Source organism: Myxine glutinosa, chromosome 2 (assembly GCF_964187855.1).
Source record: "Myxine glutinosa chromosome 2, kmMyxGlut1.1, whole genome shotgun sequence".
NCBI lineage: Eukaryota > Metazoa > Chordata > Myxini > Myxiniformes > Myxinidae > Myxine > Myxine glutinosa.
This window is the reverse complement of record NC_136262.1, coordinates 35,539,874-35,564,279: the sequence shown is the minus strand read 5'-3', so window position 1 is coordinate 35,564,279 and position 24,406 is coordinate 35,539,874. Positions and strand designations below refer to the sequence as shown.

Sequence of the window (24,406 nt, the reverse complement as noted above, 5' to 3'; positions counted from 1 at the left end):
ACCATTCAGACACAGGATACTCGACTGAAAGTGACAGGAGCCTACGATTTGGCTGATGTGGCTAAAGTGCCGGCGATTACTCACCTCCTCCGTTTGGTATATAGAAAATAGATTTTCATAAAACCTCCTTTTCTTCCTTTTGCATAATTTTTTTTAAATTCCTATTGTCTGAACATCAACATCGAAGCAATTTGCAGTTTTAAAACCAGGCCTATGTACTGCTGCGGTTTGGTAAAGTTTTCATAGGGTGGAGTTTAATTGCTTATAACAATATGCATGGTGTGAATGACTTCATTGTGGGAAATACAAAATCCTCTGCTCTTTGTAAGCTGATGAGTTATGGTGAAAAGAGGTATTTGAGCACCAGAAACAAGTTGGAACGACTGTATGGAGTTTTCGGAATGCCTTCCGAATCATCGGCACAATTTTCTGAAATGACATGTTTTATTATGTGTGCTGTGCTTTGTAACTGGTTTACATGATGCTTGTAATAAAGAATCAAATGATTTCAGTGGGTCAGTTTTGACTCCTTCTTTTAAATTAAATTAATATGCGCTATGAATGTGCTTTGAATGGCTGAAGAATGAATTGTGATCAAGCGTTTTGAGGTTGAGTGTGGGGTGGGCGGAGGGGTTGTGCAAAACGTCAGATTTGGAAAGAAAAATAACATTTCATCAGATTTAGGTTAGGTGTATTTTCTAATCGAATTTATACCACATCCTTTATTTTCACCTTCGTCTCCTTTTAAATCACCAACATCACCGTCTTGCTTTCGCACCGTTCACCGCTTGTGCCCCATCTGCATCCTTCATCTACCTGCTGGCTCAGCAATCCTTGTCTGAAACTCATGAGCAGCATCTGTCACGGATCGAGTGCATTCTTACCCGGGTCTCTGCAGTTGCGCAAGATCTTTCCAGCAAACCACATGGCTCTGCCGAGTCCACGCAGCAGCACGAGAAGGAAAAGCAGGCAAGTGGAGCCCTGATGAGACTGTGATAACACAAACCCATTCCCGGGATGCTTGCTGTATTTGTTCAAAACTGCATTTGATTGTATTAAACAACCTGCTCAAACTGATATGTCTGCCTTTTGCAGAGGATAGCGGGCGAGTTCCTTTCACAGAAAGAGGAGGTTGCTGACACAATAAAAAAAACAGAAACTTTCGTGGCTCTTTATGGTGACAGGTGGGCATCGCTGCAGATTGTGTAATTGAGGAAGTAGAATTTCAGTTACAACATCTCAATGAATACCTTCTGTCATGGTTGTATATGGTCTGAGCTTTGCAGATTTGTATTGATGAACATTTCCCCAGTAGCTTGTGCGATTGATGGCTGAATATTCTAAAGATATTTCTCACATAGAATCGGGAAGAGGTTGGTCCCCCCTTTGCTGCTTTCCACTAGATGTTGGAACATTGCTGTGGGGATTTGCTTCCATTCAGCCACAATAGCATTAGTGAGGCCGGGCACTGATGTTGGGGGATTTGGCCTAGCTCGCAGTCGGCGTTCCAATTCATCCCAAAGGTGTTCGATGGTGTTGAGGTCAGGGCTCTGTGCAGGCCAGCCAAGTTCTTCCACACCGATCTCAACAAACCATTTCTCTATGGACCTCACTTTGTGCATGGGGGCATAGGATGCCACCTTTCCAACAAGTCAGTTCGTCAAATTGCTGCCCTCCGAGAGCTGCCCCAGTCAACTGTAAGTAAGTGCGGTTATTGTGAAGTGGAAACATCTAGGAGCAACAACAGCTCAGCCGCGAAGTGGTAGGCCACACAAGCTCACATAACGGGACTGCCGAGTGCTGAAGCACGTCGTGCGTAAAAATCGTCTGTCCTCGGTTGCAACACTCACTGCCGAATTCCGGTCGAGCAGCCGCACACAAGCCTAAGATCATGAACAATGCCAAGCGTCGGCTGGAGTGGTGTAAAGCTCGCCACCATTGGACTATGGAGCAGTGGAAACGCGTTCTCTGGAGTGATGAATCACGCTTCACCATCTGGCAGTCCGACGGACGAATCTGGGTTTGACAGATGCCAGGATAACGCTACCTGCCCAAATGCATAGTGCCAACTGTAAAGTTTTGTGGAGGAGGAATAATGGTCCAATGCTTTTTTTCATGGTTTGGGCTAGAACCCTTAGTTTCAGTGAAGAGAAATCTCAATGCTACAGCATACAATGACATTCAAGATGATTGTGTGCTTCCAACTTTGTGGCAAAAGTTTGGGGAAGGCCCTTTCCTGTTTCAGCATGACAATGTCCCCATGCACAAAGTGAGGTCCATAGAGAAATGGTTTGTTGAGATCGGTGTGGAAGAACTTGGCTGGCCTGCACAGAGCCCTGACCTCAACACCATCGAACACCTTTGGGATGAATTGGAACGCCGACTGTGAGCCAGGCCTAATCGCCCAACATCAGTGCCCGGCCTCACTAATGCTCTTGTGGCTGAATGGAAGCAAATCCCCGCAGCAATGTTCCACCATCTAGTGGAAAGCCTTCCCAGAAGAGTGGAGGCTGTTATCAGCAAAGGGGGGGGACCAACTCCATATTAAAGCCCATGATTTTGGAATGAGATGTGTGATGTTTGGGTGTCCACATACATTTGGTCATGTAGTGTATGTTGATATATTTTCCTTATTGAATTGGCAGCCTCAATAGAAAATGTTTGATGGAGGTGTCATGTAGACCACTGATGTTCATAGTATTTTATAAGAGTTTATAATGATGTACGAAACACAAAAGCCAATGGACTGTGGACGGGATTTTAGAAATTCAGAGAGGGAATGCAATAGAGGGGTTAAGCTGTAAAAGGGGATTGTTTTGTGATATTATTATAATCGTAGCGGAGAGCTTAAGTTGGAATTTAAAGCAAATCCGGTGGAAGGGGTTTTAAAAGATTGAGTATTTATGAAGAGGAAGAAGAATATTGCTCAGCAACCACATGGTAATTTAATTTTTGATGTCTACTTTTGTTTTTTTGTAGATCACTTTGGGGTGGCTGACTAGTTCAGGAAGCTATTCTTAAATTGAATTATAAACTCAAATACAAAAAACTTAGTATACAAAAAATAATAATAGCTATATTTAAAAACAATAATTGCATTTACCCAAATGTGCCTTAAACCAGCCATATTATATGGTTTGAGGTTCCTGCCAGCAATCGTGAAGGTGTGTTACCAAAGTCATGTAAATTTAATCATTCCCTGGCCTGCAGTTTTTGTAAAAAAGGTTATGTAAAATATTGTATTTTTTATTTGTGGTATGACAAGTTTGTAAGTTGGATCATCTTGATCCATATCTGACTAAACAGCATCTGTCATGGTGTCTAACCATATCCCCACCCAGGTTGCCAGCTTGTCAGCGCACCACCTTAGAGTCACGCCTGGCTGTTCTACGGAAGGTATACGAGCTGGCAAGCGAACGTGCCCTTGGTGTGCATGGAGCTCTGGAGCAGCACAGCAAGAAAAAGGTCTTGCATACAATGTGTAAAATTCTCACGGAACGTTTATGTTCAAATAAACAATTATATTGTTAAGTGATAGTTTACTTTTAATTATTAATCGAGTAGAGATCATGACAGCATAGAGACCAACCTTCCTCTGCTTAATATTGTGCATGTGCATGTTTGCTATTGATTATTGTTATAAAAGTAAATGATTATTGAAAAGTCATTGAAACAGAATACCTAACTTTTAACAAATTATTGAGGACTTTTAGGAATTTTAAAGCATCCTGTGAACATTTGTTCATTTGAGTTTGTGCCACCTCCAGTCTTTACTATTATTTACAGCAATGCCGAATGCGACGTTGAGCTTCACTTTTGGCTTTCTCTTTCGTGAAAAGCTACAGGTTGCCAAACTTTTGAAAGATCATGACACATGCATCTTCACTGTATCAAATTCCGAGATCATCACTGTACCACGTTTTTTATAATCCTCGTGCGTGATCATTACCGCCGCCACTAAAGGTGGATGGAGGTTATGTTTTTACCCCTGTCTGTTTGTCTGTCTGTCTGTTTGTCTATCTATCTGCTTGTTTGTCTTTGTGAACAGGATAACTCAAAACGTTGTGAACGGATTTTGACGAAATTTGGTGGAGATATTGGGTATGTGACACGGACGAAATGATTAGATTTTGGTAAAGATCCGGATCCGGATCTGGGTCTGACAATTATTTATGTGATTCTTCACCATTGAGAGATAGGGGAAAAAACGATATACTGTATAGCATGATATCTCAAAAGGTTGTCTAGCATGATGTCTAGCATATAGCATGATATCATATCTCATGATATCTCAAAAGTTCGTTATGATATCTCAAAAGGTTAGGTGACAAGATAAAGCCGATTACATTTTGGTTCCGGTTTAGCATTTCTTTGAAAATACATTGGCCCGGTTGCATAAAGCATCCTGAAGGAAAGATTTGAGGATTTAAATATTTCCTTAAGTTTCCCCTGAAGAACATCCTTAATTTGAGGGTGGTTGCACATACAAATATTCCTTAAGGTTTTCCTTAAAACCCTCCTTAAACTCAAGGGAGCACCCCCACCTCTGTGCTTTCACTTTTATTTTTAATTCAGCAATCTTGGTTTAAGCAATTCAGATTAATTTAATTCAGCAATTCAAATTTTTGGAAGAATTTTATACTTTTAATGCTCCATTTTGTCGTGGTTTACATGAAGCATTTATTTCCTTCAGAAGAGGGCTAAAACTACCTCGGCATGACTCTAATGAGATCAGGTATACAAACACATCAGCAGTTACAGGACGAAGTCATCCAGCTCATTATTTCTCCCCGAATCCTTGTACACAGATCATTTATATCGTCTTCATTTGTTTACCTCCTGGGGGTGGTTGTGTGAGTTTGAAATTGCAAGGCAAGAGGTTGGGAGGAGGAAGGTGGCAGAGGCAAGGGGCCTTGTGGAGATATCAACACTGACATCACACAGTACTTGAGACGACAACATTCTCCAAGGTCCGCTTTTCTTTTTTTTCTTTTCTTTTCTTTTTTTGTATACAAGATCGAGGCTCGTGTAAGAGCTTTTTTTTTTCTTTTTTTTTAGGGAGCGGAAGACAAGATGGGGAGAGAAGGGGAAGCACACAAACACAACATTTGAGAGCAGGGAGATGTGTGGGAGGGAGAGGGCTTGGGAGGAGAAGGCATGGGAAGGTGGGGGAGGGGTGTGAGAGGTATAAAACACAAGGACACTGCAAGGACTTCAAGGAAAGAAGTCGGTATTTCAAACAAATTGGATCTGGGGTGAATTAGCCTGGGTAGAAGAGATTAAGGTTTTGGATGGGGGAAGATAAGAGATGGTGCTGAACAGCTGTTTTAAAGACCTGGAGGGAGGAGTGGGATTGAAGAGAGTGAGGGAGTTTGTTCCAGAGGCGGGAGAAAAGAGAAATGAAGGAGTGAAGGTGAGCAGAGAGTCTTGATTTTGCCAATTTCACCAGAAGAGGGTTGCTGGCAGATCTTGTGCGACCTGTAGGAATATTTGGGGGACAGAGCACAGAGAGAGCTGGGGGAGCAAGGCCGGAGAGGAGTCGGTAGAAGACAGAAAGACCACCTACCTGCCTGCGGTGAGTGAGTGGAAGGCCCTCGGAGTTAGCTTCATCGCAGGAGATTCCAATGATTCTGAAAGCTTTGGTTTCAACAGCGTGAAGACGAGCTAGGTGTGAGGCAGGAGCACCAGCCCAGAGGGGGGAACAGTATTCCATTGAGCTGCGGATGAAAGCCTTGTATGTGGTGAGGAGCTCAGGTGTGCCAAGGAAGGACTTCACATGACGGAGGATGCCCAGTCGGCGACTGGCTTTGGAGGCCAGATTGGAAATGTGGTTTTCCCAAGAAAGATCATGGCAGATTGTGAGACTTAAAAGCTTGAGTGACAGAACTTCTTGGAGAGGATTGTTCAGAAAGTAGATGGGAGGGTTGTCTAGTCGGTCTTTTCGGACAGACATAGTAAGAGTGTGAGATTTGTCAGGATTGAAAGACATTTTCCACTTGTTTGACCAGTCTGTGATTTTTGTCCAGGTCTGCAGAGAGTGAGGAGGCTGCAGACGGCCGATCTGAGGGATGAGGAATGGAGCGGCAGAGAGTGGAGTCATCAGCAAAGAGATAGAAGAGAGGATTTTCAAGAGAGTCATTTCCCAGATGTTAGGTATAAACATCCCGTTCTCCCTCCGTAATCCTCGGCCAAGCTGCCTGACTTCAAAGGGAGACAGCCTTGAGTTGCCCGACCTACTGCCGCCTCGTATAAGAGCATAATAGAGTTGTTCTCATCCGCTTACAGTGTGTAGAATTTAAAATCCATTTTGCGTGATATGTTATTCCGATAGTTGATCTATCCCAATATATCTTGAAAGGTTGCCCTTAAGAGAAAACACCTTTGTTGTGGCTTTTATTAAACTGGCTGCAAATTACTTCGAAGCTCGGTTTTATTTACAACCCATCTGGACACAAGCTTTGATCAATAGTTAAGATTAAATTTACCCACAACATCTCCCTTTTGTCACATCGTGACAAACGTGACAATTTCATTGAAACAATTGATCAATTTAAATCTGCTTTCATGAATAATTCCTGTTCTTTTAGTTTCGGTCCTTAGGTTAATTTATTCTCAAAATTACCTGAGGACCCCAGGCCGAATGGTCTCCACGGGTGTACCCTCTCGTAATCCGGGCAGGTTTGAACAGGAAAAATCATCTCCAATGCAGGCCACGTGTTCAGCCTTCATCTGGCAAAATTCCCTTATTCATAACAGCAGTATGTTCATATTGTTCTATTTGCAGGTTTACACACCTTTCTAAATTGTGAGGGGGGTGTGGAAATCCTTTGAGTTAATGCAGACCAAGCTTGCACATTTCTTGAAAAGACTCCTCACCCTGCATCATGGTGGGAGTCTTTTCCCAGTTCCTCATGCTGGTATGCATCCCAGTGTGTCATTTATAATGACGTGTTCATTTTAACAACAATACAAGTTGCTTGCAAGCAATTTATAAACATATTGGGGAATTCATTCCTGAATGAAGAACCATTCGCTTTTTCATACTATCTCTAATCAGATTGGTTGCCTAGCATAGCAACGGATCCTAAGGATTTCCTCAACTTTAATGAATTTCTTACTTGAGGAATTCCTAAGGGTTGTTTATGCAACAGCCCTTAAGGAAAGCCTTTGCTTAGGAATCACAGTGTACCTTGAGGATAAGGGAATTTTATGAAACCGGGCCATTGTTCTCAAATATATGTTTTCCTGAATGTGGACAAAGTCTGAATCTTTGCTTTTGATGAGTTCATTAATGTGTCTCCATGAGATTCAAACTTGAATGTTGATTATGCAGCACAAGTCTGGAGGAGGACATTCCACCCATCTTGTTTTGTGTCACCAAAACTTACTCTGGATTATCTTGACATTGAAACCAGTTTTTGTGAAATAACTTTCTCAATCCAAGCTGTAATGCAAACATGTTTTAACACCAACTCTAGCTCAACAAGCTAACCCATTTAAGTATTAGGGTTTCCTGACTGTGTAATGCCCAACGGCAGCTTTTTCCGTCAATGTTGATGTGAGAAGATGGTGCCTGGCATACGTTGGGGAGGATAGGGTGGGGGAGGTATGGGAGTTGATAGTGTCTGGGGTCAGTTGGGGAGAGAGCTGGATGAGAAAGCGTTTTGAAGATTTCATTTTGCACACTCAACTGTAAATTAATGTGTGTACTTCCTGAGGCCTCCAGGAAGCCTACAGGAAGCCTACAAAGCCTACTACTTTTAAAAGTGACAATAACCAATGTGACAATTACGGAATCAGTTGTATATGATGTGTGAGGCATATTTTGTGGAGAAATATCCTAATTATCAGCATTCCATCTATGGCTTTTGACATGTTGCTTTGTGTGTGCATTGCATGATAGTATGATGTAATTTTAACGAGAATGGTGGCAAGATGGCATGCTTGGGGCTTCCACTTTATTCAGAGCTCTAATGTGCCCTCATCACTACTCAAATAGTTATCCTTCAGCATCACGCAAGACCAATTGCATATTTTTTATTGCCTAAAGGGAAGATAAATGCCATTGGTTTGCAGGTTTAACGCTGAGCTTTCACTGCCATATCACGTAACACCTCTAATCGCATTATCACAACCTACACGCTCCAAAACTCTAATGCTATTCCCTTGCTGGAAGCTTACAAGAATTAACCCTCACTACTGCTTTCTGCGGAGGAAGATCTGAACATCTATCCCATCGCATGTGGGATATAGCTCAAGATGCGCAATTTCACCCACCTGCCTTTAATGACATCTCAAGTTGCATGCCATTGGTTGGTTTAAAATAGGTGAGTACAGCTATCCGTACATGAATCAGCATTTATTTCTTTAAAGATCAACTTATTTACTGTTTGACATGTTCATCCTGAGCAGATGCCTTGATTTATTTGTGTGCAGGCCATGAACATGCAGGAAGTAATTGCAGGCGTGATTGACCTTCGGTCCATGGAAACACTTCCTGTGTGGCACGCAGCCCAAAGGGGCCTCATTGATCATGAAACAAGCCTGGCTCTGCTCCAAGCCCAGGTTGTCAGTACGGGACTTCTGGAGCCCAGGACATGGCAAAGAAGATGTGTTCAAGATGCCTTGTGTGAAGGTTTGATAGAAAGATCATTGATCAAGGATCTGCAACCGCTTGAGTTGGTGAGGAAATACCTGGAACAACAATTTGAATGGGACAACTGCTTGAATCTTGCATTTCAAGCTTTGCAGAAAGACAATATTCTGGAAACTGCTTGCCTCCATTTTCTTGAGGTGCAACTTTCCTGTGGTGGAATAGTAAATCCCAGAAACGGTCACAGGTTAAGCTTAGAGGATGCCGTCCAGCAAAACCTTCTTACAGCACAGCTGCTAGATCCTCTGCTGGAGCGTCAGCAGCGACCGCGCATTCAGCTACCAATTGATCCTAACACAGGGGAGAAACTTGGCTTAAAGGAACTCTTTTCCAGGGCAATTTCTGATCCTGATTCAGGACATTTACTACTACCAATACGGCAAGCAGCATGTGGTGTTGTATGTCTGAGGCCTGGCCACAAGGTCAACATCTTCCGGGCTGTGCGAGAGGGACTTGTGGATCGACAAGTAACAGCTCGACTCCTGGAGGCACAGCTCTTCGCTGGAGGGATTGCTGATCCACGTACAGGCCACCGTATGACTGTAGATGAGGCATTGAGACTTAAACTCCTCAACCTGGAAACTGCCAATATTCTGCTTGCTCGTCAAGCTGAAGCTGGGGGAATAGTGGACCCTTCCTGTGGTCGACGACTCAAGGTTGATGAAGCCTTCTCTTCTGGTCTTGTGGGACCACAGAGTGCACTTGTTGTGCTGGAATCTCAAGGTTGTTTCCGTGGTCTGTTGAGACCCGATTCTGGCGAACCTCTTTCTGTCACCGAGGCTATTCAGAGGGGCGTAGTCAGCTCAGAGCTTTGCCGAAAGGTGCTACAACAGAGGCATGGCGTTTCAGGCATGTATCTGCCAGGTACAGTTCGAGCAATGTCATTGAGGCATGCCGTTAAAGCAGGAGTTTGTGACCGCAGGGTTCGTCGGGTTTTGAAGAAGGCTTGGATTCCAGATAGCTTGCAGGAACTTGATTGCCATATAACTGTTGGAAATAATTGCCTTACAAAAGCTCCATGCATTGGTAGAATTGCTGGTGGCACTGGTGGTTCAATTGGAATTCTAAATCCCAAAGATGCATTTTGGCTTAAGAACCATGAAACAGCTGATTTTAGGTTAATTCAGGAAGACTCCAACAGTTTCATGCTCCTGTTTGTTATGACGCATAGCTATATGAGTACTTGCACGGGCGAACGTCTCATTATTGTCGATGATGACTTTTTCTTGCTGGAAGAAACTATCAGTGCAAGTAAGAGAGATTGTGTGGAATCGCATGCATCTTCATCACTGGTGAATGTTGACAACGAGCATCCATCAACTTTTGAAAAGGTAGAAAACGCCAGCAACACTGACAAGCTATTTTTGCGGCCTCGAGAAGATGAACAAAACCTTGGCAAGGCGGAAACCTCAAAGACTGGAAGAATCTGGGACTTCCCAGAAGTTGATGTACCACCTCATACATTACATTGCACCAAACTGCTTCAGGGTCGAAAAGAACCTGCCACAGAAGCACTGGAATTATTTCATTGTACTTCTAATATTTCTGTACAACATGAAAGTGGACACAAAAGTCTAGCATGTGATGAAATCCATGATAAGAAAGACAATGGCACCAGCATAGCAATAATGAGCTTTCCTGAAAATGGAGGAGACCAACAAGGACAACATGTGATGGATCATAATTCCCGGGTTGCTTCACAATGTGTTGGGGTTTTACCAAAGAACAAAGTAAACAACCATAAAGGCCATGCTCATTTTGCTGCTCATCGCGGAAAAGATTGGAATCGTGAAATTTCACATATTAAGGACAATCCTCCATTATCATTAAACAAATCAATGCAAAATCATCCTTTTGGCAAGATGAATGGGAAAGAACTCTTGAATGTGGATTTGCTGCATGATGACCAACAAATTAAAAATGTCGGTCATACTGGTTCAAAGGATGACGAGCAAAATGCACAACTACTTGGAACGGTTGGAGTCAATTTATCCACTGCTGAGCATTCAAATTGTAATACTTGCCACAATGTAAAGTCTCTTGGACTAGATAATTTACAACAGATTTCCTCTGCTCTCTACATCCCCATTTTAAAACACCAAGCAGCATCCGGTCACCTGACATTTCCCGGAACTAGCCGACCTGCCTCGGTGCAAGACCTGCTAAATGCGAAAGTCATTTCCATAGAAACAGCTGAGGAGCTCATGAAAATAGAGTTACAAGCTGGAGGGATCATGAACGGGAATGGTGAGCAGCTCAGCTTAAGGCAAGCCATGATTGCGGGAATAATCGACCCAGTGCATGCAAAAAACCTCCAAGATGCGCAGATGGCATATGAAGGTTTTCATTCTGCAGATGAGAGGAAGCTTTCTTTGTTTGACGCAATAAAAGCAGGGATGATAGAACGACAGGAAGCACTAAAATTGCTGAGCATGCAGGTTGATAGCGGGGGCCTTGTAGATCCAAGGTCAGGTGATCGCTTTACCCTAATAAAAGCAGTTGATCGGGGTCTGATTGATTGGGAAAGTATTCTGGACATATGGGCTTTGCAGCAGGCTGAAAGTGGTGGCATTCTTGATGAAGGTAGTGGGAAGAGACTGTTACTGGATGATGCTATTAAGAAAGGCGTTGTGGCAAAACATGCTGCTTTAAAGCTTTATGAAAAACTGGATCTTTTTGGTGGTTTTTGGGACAATAACACAAGGGAGAGTCTCTGTGTATCTGAGGCACTGGATGAGGGAATTGTGGATGCAACACTGATGGAAAAGGTTTTCAGTTCTGAGCGAGTTATAAGTGCAGTCATTAATCCAATCACAAAGGAAGTGATGTCAGTGGCCGATGCTGTGAATTCTGGCCTTATTGATACAGAGTCTGGCCTGAGGTTATTGGAAGGCCAAGTGTGTACTGGTGGTATAATAGATCTACGTCGTAAGAAAAAGCTGTCGGTCACCTTGGCCACTAAACTGGGTTTGGTTTTTGGTGGGGAAAAAGCAGCTGATGAGTTGCTAAAACTGGAAAAAACCATCAAGGGTAAAGAGGTAGATTCAGCCACAAAGCAGAGACATATGGACATTATTATGAGAACCGTAGGAATAACAGATCCACAAACAAAACAAATGTTGACCCCTTTGCAAGCAATTAATCTTGACATCATTGACAAGAATACTGCCTCAAAGATATTCAAAAAGCAGATTTCTGAAGGCGGTATTATTCACCATCCTTCAGGACTCCGCCTGTCACTCAATAATGCGCTTTTACACGGACTATTGGATGAGCAGATGGCAAAGGAACTTGCAGATGTAGAGCAGGCATGCTTTTGGGGATTTGTACATCCACACCATCTTCAGACGATCCCATTACAACAGGCTGTTGCAATGCACCTGGTAAATGAGGAAAAAGGACTCGAGCTTGAGAGGGTATTGGCTCAGACTGGTAGAATTGGACCGATAAATTCCAAAAATCCCTTGACGCTAGATAAGGCTGTTGAAACTGGATTGATTCATAAGTCATCAGCAGAAGATGTAAAAATCTTGCACAATCTGCAGCATGGCTTTTTGGACCCTGACACATGTCAGATAATTCCCTATAATTCCATTGTGTGTATGAGTAAGGTAAGTGTAGAGTCTGGACAGCGGTACTTGACCATTGGTCAAGGGGGGGTTGTGAAGGCTCCAGATAATTCCAGGAGCTTGCCTCTGATCGAGGCTGTGCGCTTGGGACATGTTGAGCAGATTTGTGCCCACAGAATCCTCCAAGCACAGGCAGACACAGGTGGAATCGTGGATGTTTCATCAGGACAACGGCTTAGCATCGATGAAGCAGTTTGGAAAGGATTTCTTGATAGAAATATGGCAGAAATAATAGCAAGTTCTCAATTATCTTCGGGAGGTATTAGGGACAACAGGACAGGGGAGCAATTGACTCCTGAAGAGGCTTTTGTCAGGGGCTTCCTTAGTCAAGAACTTTTACAGGTTTTGAAAGATAAAAAGAATACACACTCAGTTAGGCCAAGGGCTAACAAAGTTGATTATAAGAAGCATTGCAGCAAACGTTCTAAGGGACAAAAAAGTACATGTTCAAAATTATCTCAATTACTTGACATTCCCTCGCAAGACCATGACACACAGGCATTAAAAACAACTGATGAATTATATGGACAACCAATCAAACAAGCTGCTTTGCCTATAGCAACCATGGATGCAACAGTTAAGGATCAACACAATAAACGATTGCAACATCAGGTACTGAAGAATTGTCTTCAGAGAACTAAGAACTTAACTTGTGATGTTCTGGGTGTTGATCAGACTGAAAGCATAGAAGATTCGGAGGGGGTTGAACATAAATATACTGAAGGTGAAGCAGTCAAATTGAATAATACATGTTATTCCATCGACATTGTCCATGAGGAAACAAGCAAGGACACAAGTCATGAGGTTGAGGACACCAAACATGAGGTCGAGGACACCAGACATGAGGTCGAGGACACCAGACATGAGGTCGAGGACACCAGACATGAGGTCGAGGACACCAGGCATGAGGTCGAAGACACCAGGCATGAGGTCAAAGACACCAGGCATGAGGTCGAAGACACCAGGCATGAGGTCGAGGACACCGGGCATGAGGTCGAGGACACCAGGCATGAGGTCGAGGACACCAGGCATGAGGTCGAGGACACCAGGCATGAGGGCGAAGACACCAGGCATGAGATCGAAGACACCAGGCATGAGGTCGAAGACACCAGGCATGAGGTCGAAGACACCAGGCATGAGGTCGAAGACACCAGGCATGAGGTCGAAGACATCAGGCATGAGGTCGAAGACACCAGGCATGAGGTCGAAGACACCAGGCATGAGGTCGAAGACACCAGGCATGAGGTCGAAGACACCAGGCATGAGGTCGAAGACACCAGGCATGAGGTCGAAGACACCAGGCATGAGGTCGAAGACACCAGGCATGAGGTCGAAGACACCAGGCATGAGGTCGAAGACACCAGGATTGAGGTCGAAGACATCAGGCATGAGGTCGAAGACACCAGGCATGAGGTCGAGGGCACCAGGCCTGAGGTCGAGGACACCAGGCATGAGGTCGAGGACACCAGGCATGAGGTCGAGGACACCAGGCATGAGGTCGAGGACACCAGGCATGAGGTCGAGGACACCAGACATGAGGTCGAGGGCACCAGGCATGAGGTCGAGGAAGATGATAAATTGAAAATCTCTAAAGCTGTAATTTCAGAAGCAGTAATACCAACCCGCAGGTCAGGAAGCTTTGATCTTGATCAGGAGAAAGTTGGAAAAGGAAGAATAAGATTGTGGAATGAATCTGGCAAGGAAGACGACTTGAAGGTGAGTTAATTTGACATTGAGATTAGTTTGTGGAAATTCATCTCATTAATACCATTTTGATGAGCCCATCATTATACTGATTAATTGAATGATTCCTGTGTATGCAGCTCACAATTGTAAAGTCGCAGTGTTTAGAACATGTTGAGAGCATTGTCAAGTTGATTTCCATGCTACTGGATGTCCAAGTGAAAGTAAAACAATCTCATCTACTGGGTACAGAACCATCTGGAGCTGAAAGTATGGTTAGCCAAAATGAGGTGAGTTGTACAATTATACACTTTACAAAAATATTGTTTCAAACATGCTCTATAACAAAGGCCATTGTACAACTGGAAATATTGAAACGAAAATACCTAGAGGCAATGATAAATGCATGTCTTGTTTTATCCACAAAGCACTTTAAGCATGTTTGATGGAAAATATTGTTACGGTACGCGGTTAAAGATGGTATGTTTGCCGAGCGGAGGCTCCGCGACCGAACAGTTATTCCCCTAACTAAAACCCGATTTACCCCAAACTTTGGCCGGATCGCGCCACCGCTATTCAATCGGGAAACCTCTAAAGCGACCGAATGCAAAGAGGAAGAAGACGTACAGAAGAGTAACTGGGTTTATTATTTACACACATAAGCAAACAGAAAGCAGTCACGTTTATTTATAGGGACATGAGACGCAGGTGACACAGTGAAATCTTTCGCTTATACAGACTTATTGTTACTACCCAGGACAGCACGAACAAAACAAACTCACATATGCAAATGGATGGAAATTGCAGGCAGGAATGACAGGAGGTGGGTGGCTGGAGGAAGGCACGGAGCTGGCTGGAGTTTGATCCCGCACGGGACGTCGGGCTGGACCTCGACGGCCGCCGATGCCACCGATCCTGTCGTGTGCGCGGGGTAGCGGGTCGGTGCTGCTTGGTGGAGCCAAGCCAACGCTGCTGGTGGGGGGTCTGGCGTGACGAGTTCTCTCTCCCTCTCTCACTAACTCCAGGACTCTTTCTCTCTTGCTTAATCCAACTCTTCCTCACCACCGACAACTCAACGCAACCCCTCCACTCTACGCAAACACTGACCACCACTGACGACCAACCCAGCTCTGACCAAAAAAAACACACACTCCGCTCTTGTCGTAGCTCATCCCGTAAAAGCTCATCTGCCTCTTTGGAACGCCCCAGCTGCGGGTTATATAGGCCCCGCCCCTCAACCTTCGCGAACCTCCTTGATGTTTCTCTCCACACCCTCTCCAAGTCCAACCCCTTGTTCGTGGTTGGTTGAGTGGGGCTGACTCACTCCTCCCCTCTATGACGAGGTGGGGACCCGCCTTTCTTCCCCAACCCTGCCTCGTGGCCAATGGCGGCAATTGTTGGTTGGCAATGCGAATGGCAATTGACGAAAGGGGAAATGGAGGTTTTTGGGAATGGGAATGAAGGGAATCTATCTTTTTCACTTGGTGCAATGGAGTATTTAAGTTAATGGGAGACACAGCCTTACTCTAAGACACATAATAAGATATAAGCTACTGAACAAGGGTATTCTATGATTAGCTGACGTGTATGCTTTTGGACTAATTACCGAGACGCCCTTTTTACCTTTATACAACTCTGGAGGCAGGAGGGGCCATATCCAACAATGTTCATCACCATCTCCAATATAATACAACACAATCAAAAAAATGCAATCCTCATATCCACAACACTGCACCCTCCTCCTCTTAGACACGATCCGGGCCTACAACTTTTATTTAGTGTGACACGTAGGTGTAGTTCCCTCTACTTTTAACCTGACCCTGAGTGCGACAGTTTTAAAACATAAATAAATGTGTCCCGCTGCTCCATTGCACCCTGCCTAACAGACTTACGCCCACAGTTAACCGAATTGCGGAATGGTCTTCAAACTACACACTGACGGTGGGGAGCATTATTTACAATTGACACTACTTTTATTTACAAGACTAACCCAGGACCTGTAATTGTTCTTTCTGGGGGGAGACAGTCTGCTCTGCATCGACGCACCATGAAAGCACCCAAAAACGCACCAATACACCCCCAAGCACCAATCGGTGCAGTCATCACTGTTCATCAATGTTCAACAATAAAAATACCCAAACAACCCCTAACCCTGCAGGTGATCTCTTGCTCTTCGGCTCCCTCTGCTGGCTATTACTATTTCTTCCAGTTGTTGTCTTTCTTTCATTTTCTTACTGACGGCCTATTTGCAATAAAGCTTGCCCAAACGTGTCCATTTTATTTATTTTATTTATGGCCCACAGGGCCGACTACGTGTGGTTCACCTGTGGGGCATCGGTGCCCTGTGGCCAAGGTCCGCCAGCAAGATTTCGGGCCCTCATGGCCGGTTCCAGCAGAGGGGCCATGCCCCAACCCATGGGGTCCATAAGTGGTGCTCGGCCACAGACATGTGGTCCATAATGTGGTGCATCGATGCAGACAGCTGGTTCTGGGAATTCCGGGCGCACAATGGAGGACTCACGCACGCTCCCCTCGGCGCCCAATGGCGCACAGGTCATGTGGGAGACAAAAGGGGGAAGACAAATGAGCGAGGGGTAAGGTCACAAGGGTACACATCAATAAGGCAATGCAAGGCGAAATGCGTACGGAGGGCGAAGTGAGAAAGCTCGTGCCTACCGTACGTCACCCCCCTGTCACCTACACTACCCTTGCCCTTACCCCATAGGTACAAAATTTACACCTTTACAAATTCGTCACTACTGTCACGTCTTCCCCATATCCCTCCTATACCAAATTCGTCACCACAATCCCTCTACTTCAAAATTTGCCATCACCCAATTCATCATCAATCCTCATAAGGAGGAAGAGATGGAACACAAAGCACAATGTCACACCCACGTCATGATGCGTCTCACAATCCAAACATTTGCACAATAAAAATAATAAAACAACCTGGCATGGTGTGGAGGTACCTGTCACCTCAGGTGAGTGGATGCAGATGGTGCGAGGAGACTTCATCCTAACTATCCTCTAAATGACTTTAACACACGTTACACTACCCGGGGTCTCTCCCTGCCAATCCATTGGCCAACTTACACTATGGGTTCTAAAAACCAATTCCCATTGACCAAACTGTGGTGCTTCTCAATTTGGGGTCTCACTCCCCCGATTCATCTCCCGGTGCCCTTGCACAATTTCTGGGCTGTGACGTGTAGCTCTCCCAGCAGGTCTACCCACCTGCACACCTCCACCACTGCAGTTGCCACCCGAGCTTACCTAGCTCCTCACCCTAACCTAACTAACTGGGGAAGGCCCCTCCTGGCTCTGTCACCCCTCGGTGCCCTCTGGCACTGGGCTACCCGGGTCCGTCCTCCGGATCCTCGGGCCCCATCCACAACAACTACTACCGGCTCCCAGAGCCCACCTGCGGCCTCACCTGGCCGACATCCTCACAGTGGTGGAGTGCCCAAACCAACTACACACACTAACAGGCTACACGCCCAGCCATTTCCACAACACTAATGCACCCATCCAATCACCATTCTTCCACCACGCACCACAGATGCCAATATCCAACCACAATTTACCTATACCCTCTACCTAACACTTACACTACCCGCCCCGGGTATCCGTGATGGGGGTCCACTCTTCCCCCATTCACACCTTCGCACCATCCACTCCACTCCACATTTTCCACCATACTCACTCCACGACCATCCATTCCAAGACTCCATATATTCCACACTCCATGTATTCCACACAACCATTCTCCATACACCTGTTGTTGCACACCTGTGCAATCACACCTGGTGCCACCTGCACCCTCCTTCCTTCCTGGACCATTTGGTCAACACAACACACCTCACCATCACCATCACTCAAACACTGCTCCATTCACCTGTTCAGTTGCACACCTGTGCAATCACAGCTGTTCAATCACACCTGTTCCTCACACACTGCTCAATACACTTGAATACACCTCCAACACTCACACGGCATCATCTGATCTACCTGTTACCCTGCTAACTTAGTGCTCCCCGTCTTCCCTTTAAACTAAGCACATACCACGTCATTATAATCCACTCTAACCTACCTGCGTCCCCACTACAGGTATCCTTGTCACTAACTAATCTTAACGTTACCTAATGTCATCTTCTAGGTCCCTACACATTATCCAAACCCTCCCTCGGCGAGCTTACACTGCCATAAACCCCATAAACTAGTGCTCCTTTGCCCCCCTTTGTGATGGATGGTGGATTGGCCATCCCTTCACATGGGGCATCTCCCACATACCAATTTTGCTCTCCAAATTCCAACCAATCAAAAATTTTCAATTTGCTGCCAAATCTATTCACTTTTCTAAATTTTGGATCAAAACCACTATCACTATTATCATCATCACCGTCCACTCACTCGTGCCTCTCGGTGCGCCAATTCCTGTCCAAAGCCCGGCTTCGTAAAGCCGAGCAATGAATGCGGGTTGTTTTGTGCCAGCGGCTGGATACGTCCCGCATTCGGTGCAGGGAAGGAGGTTTACCCGGGCCGAGATCCCACGCACCATCTCGGCACCGAGCCGTCCAATGGCCCGATCTCGACCTGCCGGAACGTCTCAACAAAAATGGGTCGCCATGACGACCCTTTCTATCGGTCTGCCCGTTCCGCCTAGCGGAGCACGGACGCGGCCGTTCCAAGTGTGGCCCAGCGTGGATCACGTACGGCGGTCCTTTCGAACCCGCCGTGGTTCGGATCCCCGCTGGTCCTCGCGGCACGCGAAGCTGCCTGACGCGCACCGAGGGCCCGATTCGGCTATAAGTCGCTCTAACCGCTAACCCGGTTACCGTCGATACCTCACCTGCATGCTTACACCCCGCAGCCCATTCCTTGCTCATACATCCAGCTGTCTCCCTGCTCTTGGTCATTGCACCTTCTCTAACACACCCAGGTACACTCATTCCGCTCACAGACTTGGTCACACACCTGACCACCGAACACCTTGGCACACATTCGTCGCTCACACACCTCACCAACACACCTCTTCGCGCCCCCTTCTCGGTCACCTCCTCTGTGACAATCACAGGTGTGCTCTCACTCGCACACCGAACCACGTGCCTCACGACCAACTCAAGTGTGCATTCCCACACACGCTCTACCATTTCAGGTGTGCATCCCTCCATTCCAGGTGTACATCCTCGCTCACCTGTCACAACCAACTCACGCTCCGTGTCACTCTCACTACTCTCACCTCCACTCTTGACAACGCACTCACCCTTACTCTCGACAGCGCACTCTTTTCTCATGCCCCTGTCCGTTACACACCTTTCTCACGCATCCTCTTGCGCACACTCTTTCGTTACTTCCTCCGTAACACTCACCACAGGTGTACACTCTCTCGTTACATCCTCTGTAACACTCACCACAGGTGTACACTCTCTCGTTACATCCTCTGTAACACTCACCACACCGCGCTTCCATGTGCCCCCTCGCACACGCGCTACGACCGACTCACTCTCGACAGCACACTCACTCCTTGGCGCGCACTTTTTCCTCACACACCCCAGAGTTGGACATTCTCGCACACCTCCTCTTTCGCACACCAGACCTGTCGCACACTTCACCAACAGCCTTTCATGAACACCCGGGTCCACAACAACCCCCAAGCCGACTGAAGCTCCCCTCACATCATGTACATTTCCTCGTATATCGCCACTCACCTTGGCACCTCGTCTCCGCACCTCTTTCGCCACCTGCAAACTCTTTATTTGGTTAGTGAGCACATCATTATGAGTTGAGCACCGACTTTGTACCAATTCCATCACCTCCTCTTGGATTTCTCTTTTAGTTTCTGTCCGTCTCTTCTTAATTTCACTCACCCCCTCTAACACCTCCTTTAATTTTTGCTTCACCTCTTTTATTTCCCGGTGCGTCTCCTCAATTTCGTCCTCTAAGGCTACCGTGACCGTCTCTATGTGCGTCCTTACCTGCCGGTCCTTCGTCTCCATTATCTCTGTCACCTCGTCCAACCTCATTGTCAGTCCCTCACGTACCATCTGACATTGCTTCTGTGTCGCTATTAAGTCATTTTTAATTTCTTTTTGTGTCGCCTTTAACCCTCCTAGTACCGCAGTGTTCCTTTGAACCTGCTCCACTAACTCCGTTTGTCCCTCTGTCAGCTGTTCCACCTCCTCCGTCAGATCTTCTATTCCCCCTTGTAACCTAGCCGTTCCATTCCTCACCTCTTTCTCTATACGCTTTTCACCTCGCTTTACCTCCTCGCGTACCCCCGAGACCTCCTCACTTACACCTCGTCGTATCTCCTCTTTCATCTCCTCCCTCTCTTTTGTAGATGCCACCCTCATCTGTCCCAATTCATCCCTCTGAGCATCCAGTTTGGTTTCTACCCCGATTCTCACCTCCTCTATCTGGTTCCCCATCTGTTCGATTTCCCGGGCGGATTGCTCCCCTACTTCCCGCAATTTGTCTTCCATCCTATTTTCTAACCCCATTAACCCATTTTTCACCCCCTCTAACTGATTCTCCTGGGCAGCCATTCTATTTTCCACCCCCGTTAGCCCATGTTTCACCCCTTCTATCCCATTGTCTAACCCCTCAAATTTCTTGTCTAATCCCTTAAGATTATTGTCTAACCCCTCAAATTTAGCTTCTAACCGTTCCCCCATTTCTCCCATTTTGCCCATTTTGCCCCCCATTTCGCCTCTCATTGCCCCCATTTGCTCACTCTGAGCCTCCATCCGGTTCCCCATTACCCCCATTTGCTCACCCTGAGCATCCATTTTTGCCATCAGTTGGGTCAAGAATAATCTGAGGTCAAACCCGGTTTGTCCAGCGTCCCCAGCCGCCACCGCGGGCTCGCCCTCCGCGGCGCCGCTATTTTGGGACCCTTCAACCACGTGCGCGAGCGCGCCATTTTGTGCACCTGATACCCCTTCAACCACATTGCCAATGTTCTCCTCCTCTCCTTCCCCCACATACATTTCCCCGAGGTCCTGGGTCGATTCCACCCCGTCTATCTCTCCCACCGGCATCCCGTCGCCTTGACCAGCCATGGCGCGATCTCAAAATTCGGGTTTTGCTTTGCAACACAAAACAAATTTCCAGCCGCTTGTAATTTTGAGCGCGTTAAGCGCGCTTCGGGCCTCGTATCTCACTCCCTGACACCAATTGTTACGGTACGCGGTTAAAGATGGTATGTTTGCCGAGCGGAGGCTCCGCGACCGAACAGTTATTCCCCTAACTAAAACCCGATTTACCCCAAACTTTGGCCGGATCGCGCCACCGCTATTCAATCGGGAAACCTCTAAAGCGACCGAATGCAAAGAGGAAGAAGACGTACAGAAGAGTAACTGGGTTTATTATTTACACACATAAGCAAACAGAAAGCAGTCACGTTTATTTATAGGGACATGAGACGCAGGTGACACAGTGAAATCTTTAGCTTATACAGACTTATTGTTACTACCCAGGACAGCACGAACAAAACAAACTCACGTACGCAAATGGATGGAAATTGCAGGCAGGAATGACAGGAGGTGGGTGGCTGGAGGAAGGCACGGAGCTGGCTGGAGTTTGATCCCGCACGGGACGTCGGGCTGGACCTCGACGGCCGCCGATGCCACCGATCCTGTCGTGTGCGCGGGGTAGCGGGTCGGAGCTGCTTGGTGGAGCCAAGCCAACGCTGCTGGTGGGGGGTCTGGCGTGACGGGTTCTCTCTCCCTCTCTCACTAACTCCAGGACTCTTTCTCTCTTGCTTAATCCAACTCTTCCTCACCACCGACAACTCAACGCAACCCCTCCACTCTACGCAAACACTGACCACCACTGACGACCAACCCAGCTCTGACCAAAAAAAACACACACTCCGCTCTTGTCGTAGCTCATCCCATAAAAGCTCATCTGCCTCTTTGGAATGCCCCAGCTGCGGGTTATATAGGCCCCGCCCCTCAACCTTCGCGAACCTCCTTGATGTTTCTCTCCACACCCTCTCCAAGTCCAACCCCTTGTTCGTGGTTGGTTGAGTGGGGCTGACTCACTCCCCTCTATGACGAGGTGGGGACCCGCCTTTCTTCCCCAACCCTGCCTCGTGGCCAATGGCGGCAATTGTTGGTTGGCAATGCGAATGGCAATTGACGAAAGGGGAAATGGAGGTTTTTGGGAATGGGAATGAAGGGAATCTATCTTTTTCACTTGGTGCAATGGAGTATTTAAGTTAATGGGAGACACAGCCTTACTCTAAGACACATAATAAGATATAAGCTACTGAACAAGGGTATTCTATGATTAGCTGACGTGTATGCTTTTGGACTAATTACCGAGACGCCCTTTTTACCTTTATACAACTCTGGAGGCAGGAGGGGCCATATCCAACAATGTTCATCACCATCTCCAATATAATACAACACAATCAAAAAAATGCAATCCTCATATCCGCAACAATATGTATTTGCTTGTTTATCCAGTTGGTGATTTAAAAAAAGGGTTTGAGAGGGTGCTCATCGAGCTCAAAACTCAAAATGGAAAACCTCTCCCGTTTCTTCCACCTGAAAGGCTGCAATTTAATCTACCAGGCATATAACATCAATGCTTGTCAGAAAATTTGGACTAAACCTCATAAACAATGCTTTCCTCTGATCACATCTCTTACAAGTGACAAGCAATCAGGATGATCTTTCGCTCTCACCAGCAAGTAGGGCAGTAAGGCAGCTCAGTTTGGTATCATGCTTTTCTGCTGAACTGCTTCATCCTGAGTTTCATCCCTGCCTTTGTATCGGTCGGAAATTGCCGTCCGGTTCAGAGCCAACATTGCAGAGGGTTGCATTCTTTAGCATGCCACCCATTTTCAGATGTGGAAAGCTGGCTATCTTTTATTTGTGAAGATTGAAATTAAAGGTCCCATGAGACATTACTGGGACCTGTATCCGAAGCAAATAGAAAGTTCCTAAAAGGCCTGTGGTCACTGTAGGGAGTTAATTGAAAAGGACACTGCATTAGCACTAGCTTCTAAGTTAGCACTAACTAGCTAGATACTATTCAAAGGGAAAGCATCTACACCTGTCAAGCCTGTTTAAAGCTTGGGATAAAGGCCTTTCTGGTTAGTTTTGTTTTAAGTACAATGAGGATGGTTAATGTCTAATTGAATTCCTTTCTCGTTGTGGTGTGTGGTTGACATCTGCAGTTGCGCTCAGAACTGTCAATGTTGCGGTGTTTGGTGGTGGAAGAACTGAACTGGGTGCAAGGCTTTCTGAAGCAAGGGCCAGAGACTGGAGTTCCACTGGAACTTGTTCAAGCTTTGGACACAGACTCCAGGAACCTTCAAAAGGCCTATGCCTCTACCTTACAAGATTTCTGGATGAAAACACTCTGGCAAACAGTAGATCCTAAGCAGGAATTGTCACGAGTTATAAAACAGCAGAACGAGGAGGTTTGGCTTCTAACAAAGGGTCATTTTGAACCCACGTGTTTCTCAAGTATTCAAAAGCACTGCAGTTCAGTGGATTGTACTTTGTGCATGAAGATGAAATTGTATCCTTCTCACTTGCACGTTATTGCATGTTCACTGATGGTAATGTCCCCTTGAAATGTCTTGACTAATAAATTCTGTATCACGTTCTCCTGTCTTGGTCCTGGCTAATGCTGCATTGCTCATTCACTCACTCTCTCCTTCAGCCATATTACCAAACCCATGTGATTTTGGTGTACTGCCTTTTTGGGCTGGTAGTGGCTTGTAAAGATATTTGTCTGTCGTAAATACAAACTTCACCCGATTTCCCATGAATTAATATCTGTCACTAATAACCTTACTGCTGTTGCATGTGGCTGGTTGATACAAACAGGAAACAAGTCTCAACATATTTCAAAATGATGTGTGGTGGGAGATGTAAAAAAATATCCCTACTTGTAAAGCTTACACTTTATTTCATGAAAATGTTCTGATGTCACTATCACTTTTTTAAAAATGATTGCAAACACTCTACTTGTGAGCAACAGAAAAATTACTCTTCCAGCTCAGGCCCAACAATTGGTAACTGTACAGTGCCTTCAGAAAGTATTCACACCCCTTGACTTTTTCACATTTTGTTGTTACAGCCTGAGTTTAAAATGAATTGAATTTAAAATTTAAATTCAGGTGGTCACACAACAAAATGCGAAAAAGTCAAGAGGTGTGAATACTTCTTGAAAGCTCTATCTATTGGTGAGAGCATACAATGCTTGCGATGAAGTGATTTCTTGTTGAGCCTGACCTAGTGCAGAAATTTTCATTGCTCTCAAAATGTAACTATATTTAGCAAAGCATGTGACTTTTTCCAAGGGTATCTTTTGTTTATTAGCTCTATTTATTTATTTGTATTTTCAAATATTTGAAATTGTATCAAACTTTTGTTTTTTTGATACAAATTGATACAAAAAAATTGATACAAATTGTTTA

The 24,406-nt window shown here is 45.7% G+C and overlaps 1 protein-coding gene across 1 annotated transcript in view; it reads left to right on the top strand.

Moving 5' to 3' along the window:
* Positions 1–24,406, top strand: part of DST (dystonin) — a 390,037-nt gene that overhangs the window by 171,819 nt on the left and 193,812 nt on the right. Inside the window, exons 34-39 of the mRNA XM_078772579.1 lie at positions 829–969; positions 1,096–1,184; positions 3,342–3,465; positions 8,566–13,998; positions 14,106–14,255; positions 23,156–23,401. Of these exons, the coding sequence (XP_078628705.1) occupies positions 829–969; positions 1,096–1,184; positions 3,342–3,465; positions 8,566–13,998; positions 14,106–14,255; positions 23,156–23,401 (6,183 nt within the window). The remainder of the gene's footprint in view (positions 1–828; positions 970–1,095; positions 1,185–3,341; positions 3,466–8,565; positions 13,999–14,105; positions 14,256–23,155; positions 23,402–24,406) is intronic.